The following is a 15,801-nucleotide window of genomic DNA, read 5'->3' on the forward strand; positions in this document are numbered from 1 at the left end:
TACCAGGCAAATGCTGGTGCTGTACCTTAATTAAGGCCACGGCCGTTTCCTTCCCACTCCTATCCATTTCCAATTCCATCGTCGCCATAAGACCTATCTGTGTCGGTGCGACGTAAAGCAACTTATAAAAAGAAATCGTTATTCAACCTTTTCCCATCAAATGCACTTTTATAATAGCTATCTTCTACCATGAACAAATAATGGGTAGAAATCGGCAAGTGCCCTCAAATCCAGAAAAATTTTCATTTCTTTAGACACACACTCGAGTGCTGCAATATTTTTGCATTGAAAATGACCAGAGCTGGGTTTACAAATTGTTTTGATGATGATGATGATGATGACGCTTGCTGTTTAAGGGGGCCCAACATCAAGGTCATCGGCCCACAAATTGTTTTTCGATTGAGGTTGAATAGACAGTCTTATAGGATAAAGTATGTCCAAACTTTACAAGTGCATTCTTTTCATTTTGATAGAGTGTTTCCAAATAATTCGACTTCAGAAATTAAATGAAAATGATTGAAATCTGGAAATGTGAGGCAATTGCTCACAGTTCTTTTACTTATCCAGTTGTTCCTAATGTATTTACGTAATTATGTCCAGAGCATCAAATATTTAAAAAAAATGAGTTTCCTGTCACTATCACAGGGATTGGGTACTACAGTTTCTAATTTCTGACTGACGGAAAAATGCTGAAAAGCCTTCCTATTGATACAGTTATTGTCAGAAACTAAAGCTATGATCTTGAATCCTATGTTATCAATTACTTATAAAACATTCACCAACAAACCGTACAGTTGCAACGCTGTCATGTGGCTAACATGTACAATAAATTGTCACTACATCTTTATCATTTGAAATTACACCAGATAACATGCATACTTGTGCTCTTTTAGCTACACGGGTTGAATTGTCTTCACTGGACAAAAAATTGTGCCTGCTATAAAATTAAGTTGAGGATTTACATATATCTCATCAATATGTATATTCACAATTAATTTTCCTTCAACAGCCTTACCTTACTCTTTAAGTAACTGATGCTACCTTCAATACTCCAGTCAGTCAGTGAAAAAGCACATGTCAGTTTCGTAATGTTCCTCGGTGGGATAAAAGCAACAATTTGCTATTGTATAGTACGATATAAGCAGCTGTTAAGTAAAGGAAAATAAAACAAAGAAGTAACATTGTGTGATCTATATCGCCTATTGTTGGCAGAATTTTGCCATAAAACCAACTGCTCTTTCAGAAAATCTAAAGTTTCACAGTTGTTACCAATTTCAGATAATGTTTCAATAAAATTAAGTATTACATGCTCGTTGTAAACACCTATTTCTGTATTCTTTCTTACAAATTCTACAAACTTATCAAGTACATCAACTAAACATAATTTATGTAAAGTCTTGGGAATCTTATCTAATCCAAACTTCTAGTTCATTATTACAACATCACATACAGTACAAGGTCGCCGCCGATAACTATAGAAGCTGAAGTAGGACCTGGTACTGCAGTTAAATCTATTGAATCCAAATAACCTGTTGCATCATGAACTTTCAGTGTCCATCCTTTCCCAGACAGACTTTTATGATAATGAGAAATTGCATCATCAGCACTAGAAATCAGCTTATCTTTAATAAATTCTTAGTTTGACTTGAGGCTCGCTGCAATTGCAACATTGAGTTGTTCTTCCTCCACATCTGATAATCTTCTTGAAAAGTGGCACGATGGCTGAAACGGGATCAATTCAGCCTCTGGAGGTCGACTGCATAGAGATGGTTTCGATTCCCACCTCAGCCATCCTTGAAATGGCTTTCCGTGGTTTCCCACTTCTCCTCCAGGCAAACGCCGCGATGGTACCTAACTTAAAGCCACGGCCCTTTCCTTCCTTCTTCCTTGACTATCCCTTCCAATCTTCCCATCTCCACTCTCCCCCTCCACAAGGCCCCTGTTTCGCTTAGCAGGTGAGGCCACCTGGGCGAAGTACTGGTACTCCTCCCCGGTTGTATCCCCAACCCAAAGTCTCACGCTCCAGAACACTGCCCGTGAGGCAGTAGAGGTTGGATCCCTCGCTGAGTCCGAGGGAAAAACCAATCCTGGAGTGCAAAGGGAGTAATAAATAAGAAATAAGGAATAAGAAATTAAGTATACTTTGTATTTTAGGCAACCTTTAAATTGAGGAAGTGTTGCTATGTGATAAATATATACGCTAATCTCTGTGTGTATATTGCATTGAATTTTAAAAGTGTAAGTGTAATTCAAGTAATTTCCATTCGTACTAAGTTCCTATAATATTCAATTTGATTACAAGTAAAGGAATATGTTATTATTTCGTTTCAGTGATCTGAGCTATCAAAGGCTGAACAATATATCCCAAGGAGCATTCATTGGCCTGAGACACTTGTCCGGATTGTAAGTGTTCCTTTGGAGTATTTCACTTTGTATATACTTTGACAACATAATAAAATAACTGAAAGAGATCTTTCCTTTCAACAGAGATTTATCACACAACGCGATCACCACCCTGGCGGACGGTGCTCTTACCGGCTTGCCCCAGCTTAGAGAGCTGTAAGTACCATACCCTTTCACAATCAGCTTGATAGTTCTTTGTTCAACAACAGAGTGATAACTGCACTGTATCTTGTTCGTGTTGTATATTAACACTAGAATTCACCGACAAATAATATTCATAAAATATTATTATTATTATTATTATTATTATTATTATTGTTGTTGTTGTTGTTGTACAATTATTTGTGTGCATGCATCTTGATCTGACACGAATCAGGATGCCTAAAAGTCAGTTCTGAACTGGTTTACCGCATGTCGCTGTAGAAATTTTAGCATGTGGCGTAAGTAAGTACAAGTAAGTAGCCACAAGTACAGTGTATCTGTCAGTATCTGTCTCAAAAGGCCTCACGGTACTGAAAGATCGTCGAGAAATAGTTTCCTTAAATTTTCAGTCAATTTACTCACACGACGATATTTTATTTTCGATGTCCCAAATGCCTAGTTAAGCGTGGCTGGTATTGGATATTGTTACCTTTAATATAGGAGGCACGCGTTTAACGAAGTGATTCATGCTCACAGTATCTGGATAGTCAAAGAAATACTTGTCCAAAATTCAATTATTGTCTGTTCTTTTGGAATTCGCATGGACTTTTTATTTGATTGTTTCTTATTGTTTAAAAAATCAATGCGCGGAAAGTTAAAACTTTATCCCGTGTGTACACTATAAAGGGGGAACAACTAGATATATTCCAATTAATCTCTCTCTGTATAATGTACCAACTCACTCAACTCATGGGCACCACTTAAAATGCATATTGAACCCTTGTAAAGTAAGGTCATGGGTTCAATATCATTTCAAAAGTTCTGATATAACTGAAAGTTTACCTGAAACAAGAAAAGGTTACGGTACAGAAGCGGATCGTTGGCAGTTCACTTATAGGCGCCCTTAAATGCTTTTAGATATATTTATTAAGATACGAGGCAGGAGTTAAGGTGCATTTTTGTATATCTGTACATCTGAGATATAAAACATAGAACAGTGCACTATATATGACTAGGAGAGTACATGACAACCCAGTGACTGAGGAATGATTGCGTCATCCTTATTTAAGTGTAAAAAATAGACAGGAAATAAATATCTAAAACAAAAGTCCGAGTTTTCGCTACTGCGCAAGCGTGACAAATTTAATTATGTAAAGTGTGTAACTGATAACGTGCATTTAGGAGATAAATGGGTTCGAAACTTGAGCGAAATTCCATGCACGTGAAGCGATTTGCAGATCCAGAAACAGTTTTAAACCCTGGGGGTGATCGTCGCATACCTAAGGTGCACTACACCACTTCTCCCTGAAGATGAAATACTGTGAAAGGTGGAACAACTGTTATACTTTTGTGTAATCTATGTGTTCTCGCACCATGTAACAATACTACTGTAGTGTTTGCAAGTGATGGATTTTCATAAAAAATATAATTCAGTATTTTGACAGATTTTGATATAGGCGAAATGGCATTCATTCCTACACTTCCACTTATGGAGGCAAACTCTCCTCTGATTTGAAACCGCCTACAGTTTCAATCATAGACAGCTTCTCGGTGATATTAAATAAGACTCAAGGACGAACACAATTGTGGGTCATGCAATGTCACTGTTTTCCTCACGACATCGGGCCATTTTCCAACTTCCTCGAAATTGCTGAAGTGCTGCTCTGGGAGCGCCTGCCCCATTGATGCGAAGAGGTGATGGACAGATGGCCTCAGGTCTGGGTAGTACGGCGGGTGCGAAAGGATGTCCCATCCAAGCGATTTCAAGGTGTTTTTCACTGGTTTTTCTGTGTGAGACGGCGCATTGTCCTGTCACCTTCTCAAAGGTGATGAGTAGGCCTAGCAATAATTGTTTTTGTTTTTTTTTTTTGCTCTCTTGAAGTGACAACTAACATACCAGGTGTATGCACAAGTTTTGTGTCGGTTTTTGTGTCAAAGAAAACACGTCCTTTTCAAGCGAAATTCATTTTAACTTATTCAAAATATTGGCCATCGGCTTCTGCACACTTCGCCCATCTTTCAGGTAAGCTATGAACACCATTCCAAAAAAACTGCTTTTCTTTTGCGGCAAACAATTCATCGAGCCATTTTCCAACTTCCTCAAATTGCTGAAGTGCTGCTCTGCGAGTACGTGCCCTATTGATGCGAAGAGGTGATAGATGCCGCCAGGTCTGGGTAGTACAGCGGGTGCGGAAGGATGTCCCATCCAAGCGATTTCAAGGAGTTTTCCATTGGTTTTGCTATTTGGGACGGCGCATTGTCGTGTAAGAAAATCACTTTACCATGTCTTCTGGCCCATTCCGGTCGTCTGTCGATCAATGAGTGATTTAAATTAATCATTTATTGGCGATAGCGTTGTGCATTAACAATTTATCCGGGCAATTGCTCCTTTGTGGTCTACCAGAGCGCGTACTGTCTTTCACATTGTAATCACCACGTTTAAATTGTAGACACTATGTCTCACATGTTCTAATCGATGGAGCGTGTTTGCCATATGTTTCTACCAGCAAATGATGACTTTCCATAGCCCTTTACTTTTGATTAACTAAGAAAAGCAATACGTGCCGTAAATGTTCTTTTTCAGACACAAACGTCAACATGATCACTGAACGATACAACACAGACGCTTGTGTTTTTGGACTCAACTTGTGTGTGTTGGTAGGTTAATGACAGACGAACAAATTGACGTAAGTGTCAAATTCATACGCTGCGTACTGTTCACTATCGCCATCTCTTACTGAAACGGGAAAAGACTTATGCATACACCTGGCATTGTATACATTAAGCACTGTAGCTATTTCAGACTAGAGGCGTTCCGTATATAAGGTCACAGGGGCATGTGAGCCGCCCGCCCCGTCCACAAACGTAGCTATTGATAATATCATTTTATTAATAATAACGCATACGCTGGTTTACCTTAATATAACAGAAAATTTTATAAAGACACGACCAACATTGGTAAAACAAATATCCCATAAGATTGTAGAATCATGCTCTAAACAGCATGTGGGATCCAGCTCGCTCGGATACAAATGTTCTGTCATTCAGAGCCTGTCTTCCCGAGATGTTATCTGTGGCGATGTTTGGGTGAAATTAGCTTCGATCTTGAAGAAATTTCTTATGCATTTTGTAATTATGTCTTTTACCTTGAGTGATATCAACAACTACCACTCTAAGAGGCTTTCCAATTGCCCGTCTCCTACTTTGGTGGTGGCTCGACGCAGTCCGCTTGTAGATGAATTCTGGAGTTAGTTCAGTTTCGTTTTAACTACACACATAACATTGAAAAGAGCAAAGAGTGAACTACAATCACATGTTACTTTCATGTCGGGTCTGTGCGTATTTTTTTTTGTCGTGTAAATGTGTCGCAAAGAAGTAAGTAAAGTATTTAATAAGTTTAATTTTTAGTTATGAGGACTGAATACTGGTGAAGCAATTATGCCAACCAAAACCAGAAATTTGCGTTAAAAAAATGACCGTTGTAAATACAAGATCTTACAACAGATCGTAAGACATATCAAAGTTTATACCCGTTCTTACGTATACTTTATTGCTGTTGTTTTCTTCCTTGTATGCCTACCCTCCACCTCACCCATAGGCTTTTTAAATCACTACCCAACACTTTCCAAATTCTAAAATTACACTACCGATCATTGCCTCGAAACAAAGCACGGTAAATGCTAAGACGTAAGTCTCTGACGTCGTAATGAACCGGTCTATGAACGACGGGTACGTTCTCTTAGTATGCAGATCGAAGTGTAGGGATGTCTAAATCGAGGTATGAAAATGAAAATGAATTAACGAGATATCCTAGAAACCTCAAAGTTAGTACCTGAGAACTTGCCACCCCCCACGATCTCTAAAAGAATCAGAAACATCCTATATTCACAAGGCGGCTGAGTTGAGGATATTTAAAATTGAGATAAATCAGCGTAGGTACGCAGCTTAAGCATATTTTCAGCAAGTGGGAAACGCTCTCTCAAGTGTTCATGTATAGTCTTCGTGAGATTAAAAGTTCCCTAGTAAATTAACTTATAAACAAACATAGCCTTTCCAAGACTAAACTGATGTCAGTTGGAAAGGAACCTAAGAGAATTGATTGTTAGGTTGAGAATACAAAAGTGGATCAGGTAGATCATTGCGAATATTTAGAACGTATATTCTACAAAATGAAATGAAATTCGCGAGGAGTATGTTAGAGAAGACAAAGAGGGATAAGAAATGAAGACATACGAAGAGAGCTAATTGTGCAAAATCTAAATCAGTATCTATTAACTTGACCATGATGGCCACTAATGGTCCGTATTGACTTAATCATAACAGTTAATTGTATCCGGGTTCCCCCTAGTCAATACAATTCAGAATGTATTATCATTTAAATTATCATTTAAACTATCATTTACTTACATATACAAACACAAGTACATGTTTCGTGAAAACAACAAATTCTCTTTTTCAGATTGTCAGTAAAATCACATGTATCAAAGACCTTATTTATAATTAACTATGTGCAGACTGATTGCGTACAAAACATCAATTTAAGAATGTTAAAAACTCAGATATGAAAATCTTTCATTTTATGTCCCAAATTTATGAAAGATCTGTATATGATTTAATAAAATACAGCTGGTTGACTGTTGATCCATTGTATTTCAATGTGGCATTATTATGGTCTTTCACAGTCTCAGAATTTGGTGTTGAGACCGTCTGCTATCTTTAAATATCTTAATGGAAATTAAATCTGTTAAAATGTAGATCAAGCCGGCCAGGTTAAAATGAATTTTTCATTTGTCTGTAAGAAAAGAACTAAAATTTAATGGTATTAAAGGCAAACATGACGGGCTGAGAGACCAACGTTGAAATAGAATGTAACTTATATAACATGCAGAGGTCTTGTGGGTGCACTAGGATTTCAAACAGCAGTCTGACTAGCTAGTGAACTGAATGACTAGAGGGTGGAGGGGGGCGGGAAGAGGTGGAGTGAGAGGAGTCTGCAGCATAGGAGAGGAGGTGTTGTTGTTGTTGCAGTTTTCCTGTCTTTCTTTCTTTTTCTAGAATATTGGATTGCAAGTTTAAATAATCAGTTATTTAAATAATCACACCAAACTGCGGGACTGTGAAAGACCATAATAATGCCACATTTAAATACAATGGAATAACAGTCAACCAGCTGTATTTTATTAAATCATATACAGATATTTCTTAAATTTGGGACATACAATGAAAGATTGTCATATTTGAATTTTTAACATTTTTATATTGAAGTACTGTCATTTTTTCCGCAATATGTTGGCACATGGTTAATTTCAAATAAAGTATTGATACGCAGACATTTCATAGAATTGGGATATAATATGGAAGGATTTTCATGTTTCAATTTTCTTACATTGTAGTATTGTTGTACTGTCTTTTCGTCCGCAATCTGTCGGCACATAGTTCATTATAAATGAGGTCTTTGATACATGTGATTTTACTAACAAGCTGAAGAAGAGAATTTGTTGTTTTCTCAAAATATGTACTTGTGTTTGTATATAAGTGTGTATATAAGTAAATGATAGTTTAAATAATAATACATTCTGAATCCTCCCCTGCGAACCATCTGAGCTTGCCGCGGTGGGGAGGCTTGCGTGTCCCAATGAAGCAGATAACCGAGCCGCAGGTGCAACCATATCGGATGGGTATCTGTTGAGAGACCAGACTAACGAATGGTTCATCGAAATGGGGGTAGCAGCCTTTCGGAAGTTGGAAGGGCAGCAGTCTACATGATTGACATATGGCTTTGTAATAATACTCAACATGGCTTAGCTGTGTTGATACTGCTACACGGCTGAAAGCAGCGGGAAACTACAGCTGTAACTAACTCCCGAGAAGACGAAGCTCTCTCTGTATGATGTACTTATGATGGCTTCCTCCCGGGTAAAATATTCCGGAGGCAAACAAGTCCCCTATTCGGATCTCCGGGTGGGGACTACACGAGATGGGGTGATCATCAAGAAGATGGATACTGACATTCTGCGAGTCGGAGCGTGGAATGTTAGAAGCTTGAATCGTTGTGGTAGGTCGGATAATCTGAAAAGGGAGGTAGATAAAGTTAGATGTAGTTGGTATAAGTGAAGTACGTTGGCAGGAAGAACAGGATTTTTGGTCAGGCGACTACCGAATTATCAACACAAAATCAAACAGGGGAAATGCAGGAGTTGGTGTAATAATGAACAAGAAAATAGGGCAGCGGGTAAGCTACTACGACCAGCGTAGTGAAAGAATTACTGTCGTCAATATGGACACCAAACCAATGCCCACCACAACAGTGCAGGTCTATATGCCCACTAGTTTAGCTGATGATGAGGAAATGGAAAGACTATATTGTACCGGGAAATAGTTGTTGGGCAAGAGCATGGGAAGGATCTCAGGTTTTGTACGGTTGCTATTGGATCAGGTACAGAGAAGGATGATTTCTCTGGGCGAATAATAGATGATAATTAAAATTTTTGACAATATTTATTAATCTCATCCAAATCGCCCTGCTTCTCGTTCGTTTAAAATTAAATCTTCAATTGATATCTTCAGAATGCAATTAAATAACTGAATTATATACGCTGTTATGATCGAAATAAATAGAGTCTTTGTCCTATTCATCCACTCGACGTTTAAGTGATATTCAGAATAAATACCAACTTTCAATGATTTCAGTACACCCTACAGTTCATCTAAGATTTCACACATAGACTCAAATTCAGAATAACACTTAGATCATAGACCTTCATTCAACCACTTTGTCAATTGGCCAAGATTTTTTTAGGATGCAAAGAAAATTAAATCAATCACTTTTGGTGCCAACCGAAAGTCTGTCTAAAATTATTAAACATAATATTAATATTTAATACAATATGTAAAAGGTGACGAGAATCTAATTGTGATGGGAGACTGGAATGCAGTGGTAGGCCAAGGAAGAGAAGGTAGTACAGTAGGAGAATTTGGATTGGGACAAAGGAACGAAAGAGGACGTCGGCTGGTTGAATTCAGCACTAATCATAATTTAGCCTTGCCAGTACTTGGTTCAAACACCACAAACGACAGCTGTATACGTGGACGAGACCTGGAGACACTGGAAGGTATCAAATAGACTTCATTATGATTAGGCAGAAATTCAGAAACCAAGTGTTGCATTTCAAAACATTCCCAGGAGCAGACGTGGACTCTGACCACAATATGTTGGTCACGAAATGCCATTTGAAGTTGAACAAATTGAAGAAAGGAAGGAATGCAAGGAGGTTGGAATTAGACAAGTTGAAAGAAAAGAGTGTGGGAGGATTGTTTCAAGGAACATGTTGCACAGGACTAAATGAAATGTTAGCAGGAAACAAAATAGAGGAAGAGTCAGTAGGGCTGCTGAAGAAACGTTAGGAAGGAAGAAACGATCAACTAAGAATCAATGGATAACTAAGGAGATACTAGACCTGATTGATGAAGGACGAAAATACAAGAATGCTAGAAATGAAGATGGCAGAAAAGAATGCACGTGATTAAAGAATCAAGTGGATAGAAGGTGCAAGGTAGCTAAGGAAGAATCGCTGAAGAAGTGCAAGGATTTCGAAAGTTGTATGGTCCTAGGAAACGTAGATGCTGCATACACGAAAATCAAGGAAACCTTTGGGAAAAGAAAATCTAGGTGTATGAATATTAAGAGCTCAAACGGAAAGCCATTTCTGAGGAAAGAATACAAAGCAGAAAGATGGCAGGAATATATCCAACAGTTGTATCAAGGTAAAGATGTAGATGATTTGGTTCTGGAACAATAAGAGGGTATTGATGCTGATGAAATGGGAGACCCAATTTTGAGGTCGGAGTTTGACAGAGCTGTAAGAGACCTAAATAGGAACAAGGCACCTGGAATTGATGAGATTCCCTCTGAATTGCTGACTGCCTTAGGAGAAACCAGCATGGCAAGTTTATTCCATTTAGTGTATAAGTTGTATGAGACAAGTGAAGTGCCATCCGATTTTCGGCAGAATGTTGTTATACCTATTCCCAAGAAAGCCGGTGCTGACAAGTGTGAAAACTACCGCACCATTAGTTTAGTATCTCATGCCTGCAAAATTTTAACACGTACTATTTTACAGAAAAATGGAAATAATAGTTGAAGCTGAGTTGGGAGAAGATCAATTTTGCTTCAGAAAAAAATGTAGGAACACGTGAAGCTTTACGCCTGGTCCTAGAGGATCGAATTAAGGACAAGTCCACGTACATGGAATTCGTGGATCTAGAAAAGGCATTCGATAATGTTTATTAGACCAAGCTATTTAAGATTCTTAAAGTGATTGGGATTAGATACAGGGAACGAAGAATTATCTACAATCTGTATAAAAATCAGTCTGCAGTCATAAGAATCGAGGGCTTTGAAAAAGAAGCAGCAATTCAGAAAGGAGTGAGGCAAGGCTGCAGTTTGTCTCCCCTCCTTTTCAACGTTTACATAGTACAGTAAAGGAAATCAAAGAGGAATTTGGAAAGGGAATCACAATCCATAGAGAGGAAATCAAGACCTTGAGATTTGCAGATGATAATTTTATCTGAGACTGCAGAAGATCACGAGAAGCTGCTGAATGGTATGGACGAATTCCTGGGTAAGGATTACAAGACGAACATAAATAAATCCAAAACAAAAGTAATGGAGTGCAGTAGAACGAAGGCAGGTGATGCAGGAAATATTAGATTAGGAAATGAAGCCTTAAAGGAAGTAGATGGATATTGTTACTTGGGTAGTCAAATAACTAACGATGGCAGAAGTAAGGTGGAGATAAAATGTAGACTAGAACAAGCAAGGAAGAGCTTTCTTAAGAAAGGAAATTTACTCAATTCAAACATTGAAATGAAACGAAATGGCGTATGACTTTCAGTGCCGGGAGTGTCCGAGGACATGTTCGGCTCACCAGGTGCAGGTCTTTCGATTTGACTCCCGTATGCGACCTGCGTGTCGTGATGAGGATGAAATGATGATGTAGATGACACATACACCCAGCCGCCCATGTCAGAGAAATTAACTAGAGATGGTTAAAATTCCCGACCCTGCCGTGAATCGAACCTGGGACCCATGTGACTAAAGGCCAGCACGCTAACTATTTAGCCATGGAGCCGGATACTTCAAACATTGATATAGGAATTAGTAAGATGTTTCTGGAGGCTCTCATCTGGAGTGCGGCATTGTATGGAAGTGAAACATGGACGATAACAAGCTCGGAAAGAATGAGAATAGAAGCTTTTGAAATGTGGTGTTACAGATGAATGCTGAAGGTGAGATGGATAGATCGAATTACGAATGAAGAGATACTGAATCGAATCGGTAAGAGGGGATCGATTCGGCTAAATTTGACGAGAAGGAGAGAGAGAATGATAGGACACATCTTAAGACACCCAGGACTTGTTCATATGGTTTCTGAAGGAACTGTAGGCGGTAAGAATAGGTGTAGACCAAGGTATGAATATGACAACCGATTAGGGCTGATGTAGAATGCAATAGATACGTCGAGATGAAATGGTTAGCACAGGATAGGGTGGCATGGAGAGCTGCATCAAGCCAGTCTATGGACTGATGATTCAAACAAGAACAACAACATTCTAAATTGTATTGACTAGGCGGAACCTGGACACAATCAACTGTTACAAAATCTAAATGACAAGCTGGAACAGAACAGATAGATATGGTATGGACATGTCGAGTCCGCCTCTGTGGTGTAGTTGTTTGTATGATTAGCTGCCACCCCCCGAAGTACCGGGTTTGATTCCCAGCCACGAAATTTGAAAAGTGTTACGAGGGCTGGAACGGAGTCCATTCAGCCTCAGGAGGTCAACTGAGTTACGCGGGGGGTCCCACTTCTCCTCCAGGAAAATGCTGGGTTGGTACCTAACTTAAGGCTACGGCCGCTTTCTTCCCTCTTTTCTATCCCTTCCAATCTTCCCATCCCCCACAAGGCCCCTGTTCAGTCTAGCAGGTGAGGCCGCTTGGGCGAAGTACTTGTCCTCTCCAGTTGTATCCACTCAATCCAAAGTCTCACGCTCCAGGACACTGCCTTTGAGGCAGTACAGGAGGGAACACTCACTGGGCCTGAGGGAAAAACAACCCTGGAGAGTACACGGATTAATAAAGAAAAGAAAGAATGATGTACACGTGGAGGGGAAAGAGAGTGACAGGGAAGAGAGGACGAGAAAGACTCAGGATGATGTTGTTGTTGTTGTTGTTCTTGTTGTCGTCGTTTTGGTCCATAGACTGGTTTGATGCAGATCTTTTTAATGTCTACATAACTACTGTAGTCTGTTTGTTATATTCATATCTTGGTCTCCCCCTTACGTTCTTACTGCATGCACTTCCCTCAAAAAGTAGCTGAATAAGTCCAGGTGTTTACAAATAGCCAATAGCCATTCCATGTTGAGTACCCCGGTTGTCGTCCGATCACGGCAGTTATGCAACACTTGGCGGGGCCAGTACATGGGTGGATGACCGCTTGGTAACACCACGTGCCGTTGGCTTAACTTCGTTTTTCCTGCCCCCGGTGTAGGGGTAGTGTGGCAGACTCTTACCCGGAGGCACGGGGTTCGATTCCTGGCCAGGTCAAGGATTTTTGCTTGGATCTGATGGTTGGTTCGAGGTCCATTCTGCCTACGTGATTACAATTCAGGAACTATCTCACGGTGAGATGGTGGCCCCGGTGTAGGAAGCCAAGAATAACAGCCAAGAAGATTCGTCGTGCTGACCACACGACACCTCATAATTTGAGGCCTTCGGGCTGAGCAGCAGTCACTTGGCAGGCCATGGCCCTTCGGGGTTGTTGCGCCATATGGTTTAATTTGGTTTTGTCTTAAGATATGCCGTATCATTCTATTTCTTCTATTCGTCAAATTTCGCCAAATCGTTCTCCTCACAACAATTCGATAGAGTATCCCTTCATTTGTGATTGATTCCATCTACCCATCTCACTTTCAGTATTCTTCTGTAACACCACATTTCAACAGCTTCCTTTCTTTCTTTGTGAGCTAGTTAACATCGATGTTCCACTTCCATATATCGCCATTCTCCAGACGAAAGTCTTCAAAAACTTCTTTCTAATTCCTATATTAATGTTCGAAGTGCGCAAATTTACTTTCTTAAGAAAGACCTTCCTTGCTTGTGCTTTTTTTTTTTTTTTTTTTTTTTTTTTTGCTAGTTGCTTTACGTAGCACCGACACAGATCGGTCTTTTGGCGACGATGAGATAGGAAAGGCCTATGAAATGGAAGGAAGCGCCCATGGCCTTAATTAAGGTACAGCCCCGGCATTTGCCTCGTGTGAAAATGGGAAACCACGGAAAACCATCTTCAGGGCTCCCGACAGTGGGACTCGAACCCACTATTTCCCGATTACTGGATACTGGCCGCATTTAAGCGACTGCAGCTATCGAGCTCGGACCCTGCTTGTGCTAGTCTGCATGTTATGTCTTCCTTACTTCTGCCATTAGCCGGTCTGTGTGGCTCAGACAGTTGAGGCACTGACCTTCTGACCCGAACTTCGTGGGTTCGGTCGTGGCTCAGTCCGGTGGTATTAGTTTGAAGGTGGCTAAATACGTCAGCCTCATGTCGGTAGATTCACTGGCACGTAAAAGAACTCCTGTGGGACTAAATTTCGACACCTCAGCGTCTCCGAAAACCGTAAAAGTAGTAAGTGGGACGTAAATACAATAGCACTATGTATCCAGACTGAATGTTGAAAAGCATAATAGTCTACAATTATGATTGATGTATTGTATGTATGTTACACAGCCCCCAAGAATGTGTTGAGGGACATTCTCGAGATATTTAAGAAGGTAATGAGACAGAAATGATCAATAAAGGAAGCTCCATTGAATTGATCTCGTTTGTTGACACTAGATAATGGAGTGTGCTACAAGTACACTAGATAGTAAAACATCATTAATCTGGATTAATTTGGAAGGATTTCTGGTGACACGTCCATATTTACCCGACAAAATTAATTGAAACTTGGCCATACATCGCACAAGAGGGATTTGGTTTAATCTTCCTTCTGGTAGGGAAAATTGTAACGCCGAAATGGGCGCATTGGCAAACTAGATGGTCTCAAATCAAAATGCATGCGAACGATAGGTTATTATTATTATTATTATTATTATTATTATTATTATTATTATTATTATTATTATTATCCGGTTTCTTGGTTGAATTATCGGGGCATTCTGTTCAGAGACCCCCAGGTTCGATATACGGCTGGACCGTTAATTTTTAACTGCGTAGGAGTTCTCATCCTGAGCTCATGATTACCGTCAAGAAAAGACAGCCACGGGTATTATCTAGTAGTGATGGGATGTTCGATTCATTTCACTGAATCGATTCATTTGATTCCGTTCACGTTACTGAATCGATACAGTGATCCGTTTCACGGCACATCACAGTCACCGTTCATATTGCATATGTGTATGTAGTAGTGTGTATGGTTAAGATAGCAGCAACAACATTCAATGCTTGCTGCTGCCATCTGGTCTTCTTTCTATGAACTGCTTTCCTATGCGTCATCATAGCTCGCTACGATATCCTTTAAGCCTCGGTAATATGCCTGCTCGCTTGTTATAGGTAGTAGTTGCAGTTTTCTCCGTTTGGCGCAGGTAGATGACCCCTGAACGCTGGCTTCAGCATGTCTCGACTCGAAGCAGCACCTTCACATACGCAGAACTTTGCGGCTTATGGATTTGCTATTTAAGTATTTCGGTTTCTCGAACACTTCAATTGTTGCTGAAGCTATAAGGCTCAAAATAACTTGAATGAAGGACTTGCAGACCAATTCACTATGTGGAGTGGAATGCATTTTACTTTCAGTGCACACGAGGAAGTTACTAAATTTCAAAGCAGGTAGTAAATAATTCCCCAAGTTCTTATGAATATGACACGGGTCAAGGGATAAAAATAACAGCCGACTTGCAGTTTCTGGACAAGGCAAAACGCTCTTCACTTGATTGCCTTTAGAAAATCATTTCATCTTAGCTACATTGGTCTTATAATTTTCAGTTACAATGGGAAGTACAAAGAAACCACGGCTTTCAACTTCTTTGATTACGTGCTTGATCAGGGTGTGAATTTGGAGACCTGATAAATTTTTCTTAAAGAAATTCGCTGCAGGCAGTCTGTATTTAGTAGACAGACTACAAATCAGGAAGCACAATAATGTGTTGCGTCCTTAGTCAATGATGTGCTTTCTTGAACGTCTCCGTTGGATGTTTCA

General features: G+C 39.7%; 1 protein-coding gene across 1 annotated transcript in view; it reads left to right on the forward strand.

Annotated features, from left to right (window-relative positions):
* Positions 1-15,801, forward strand: part of LOC136858487 (G-protein coupled receptor GRL101-like) — an 826,319-nt gene that overhangs the window by 724,270 nt on the left and 86,248 nt on the right. The window contains exons 18-19 of the mRNA XM_068225625.1: positions 2,332-2,403; positions 2,488-2,559. Coding sequence (XP_068081726.1) covers positions 2,332-2,403; positions 2,488-2,559 — 144 coding nt within the window. The remainder of the gene's footprint in view (positions 1-2,331; positions 2,404-2,487; positions 2,560-15,801) is intronic.

Source organism: Anabrus simplex, chromosome 1 (assembly GCF_040414725.1).
Source record: "Anabrus simplex isolate iqAnaSimp1 chromosome 1, ASM4041472v1, whole genome shotgun sequence".
In the NCBI taxonomy this organism is placed as follows: Eukaryota; Metazoa; Arthropoda; class Insecta; order Orthoptera; family Tettigoniidae; genus Anabrus; species Anabrus simplex.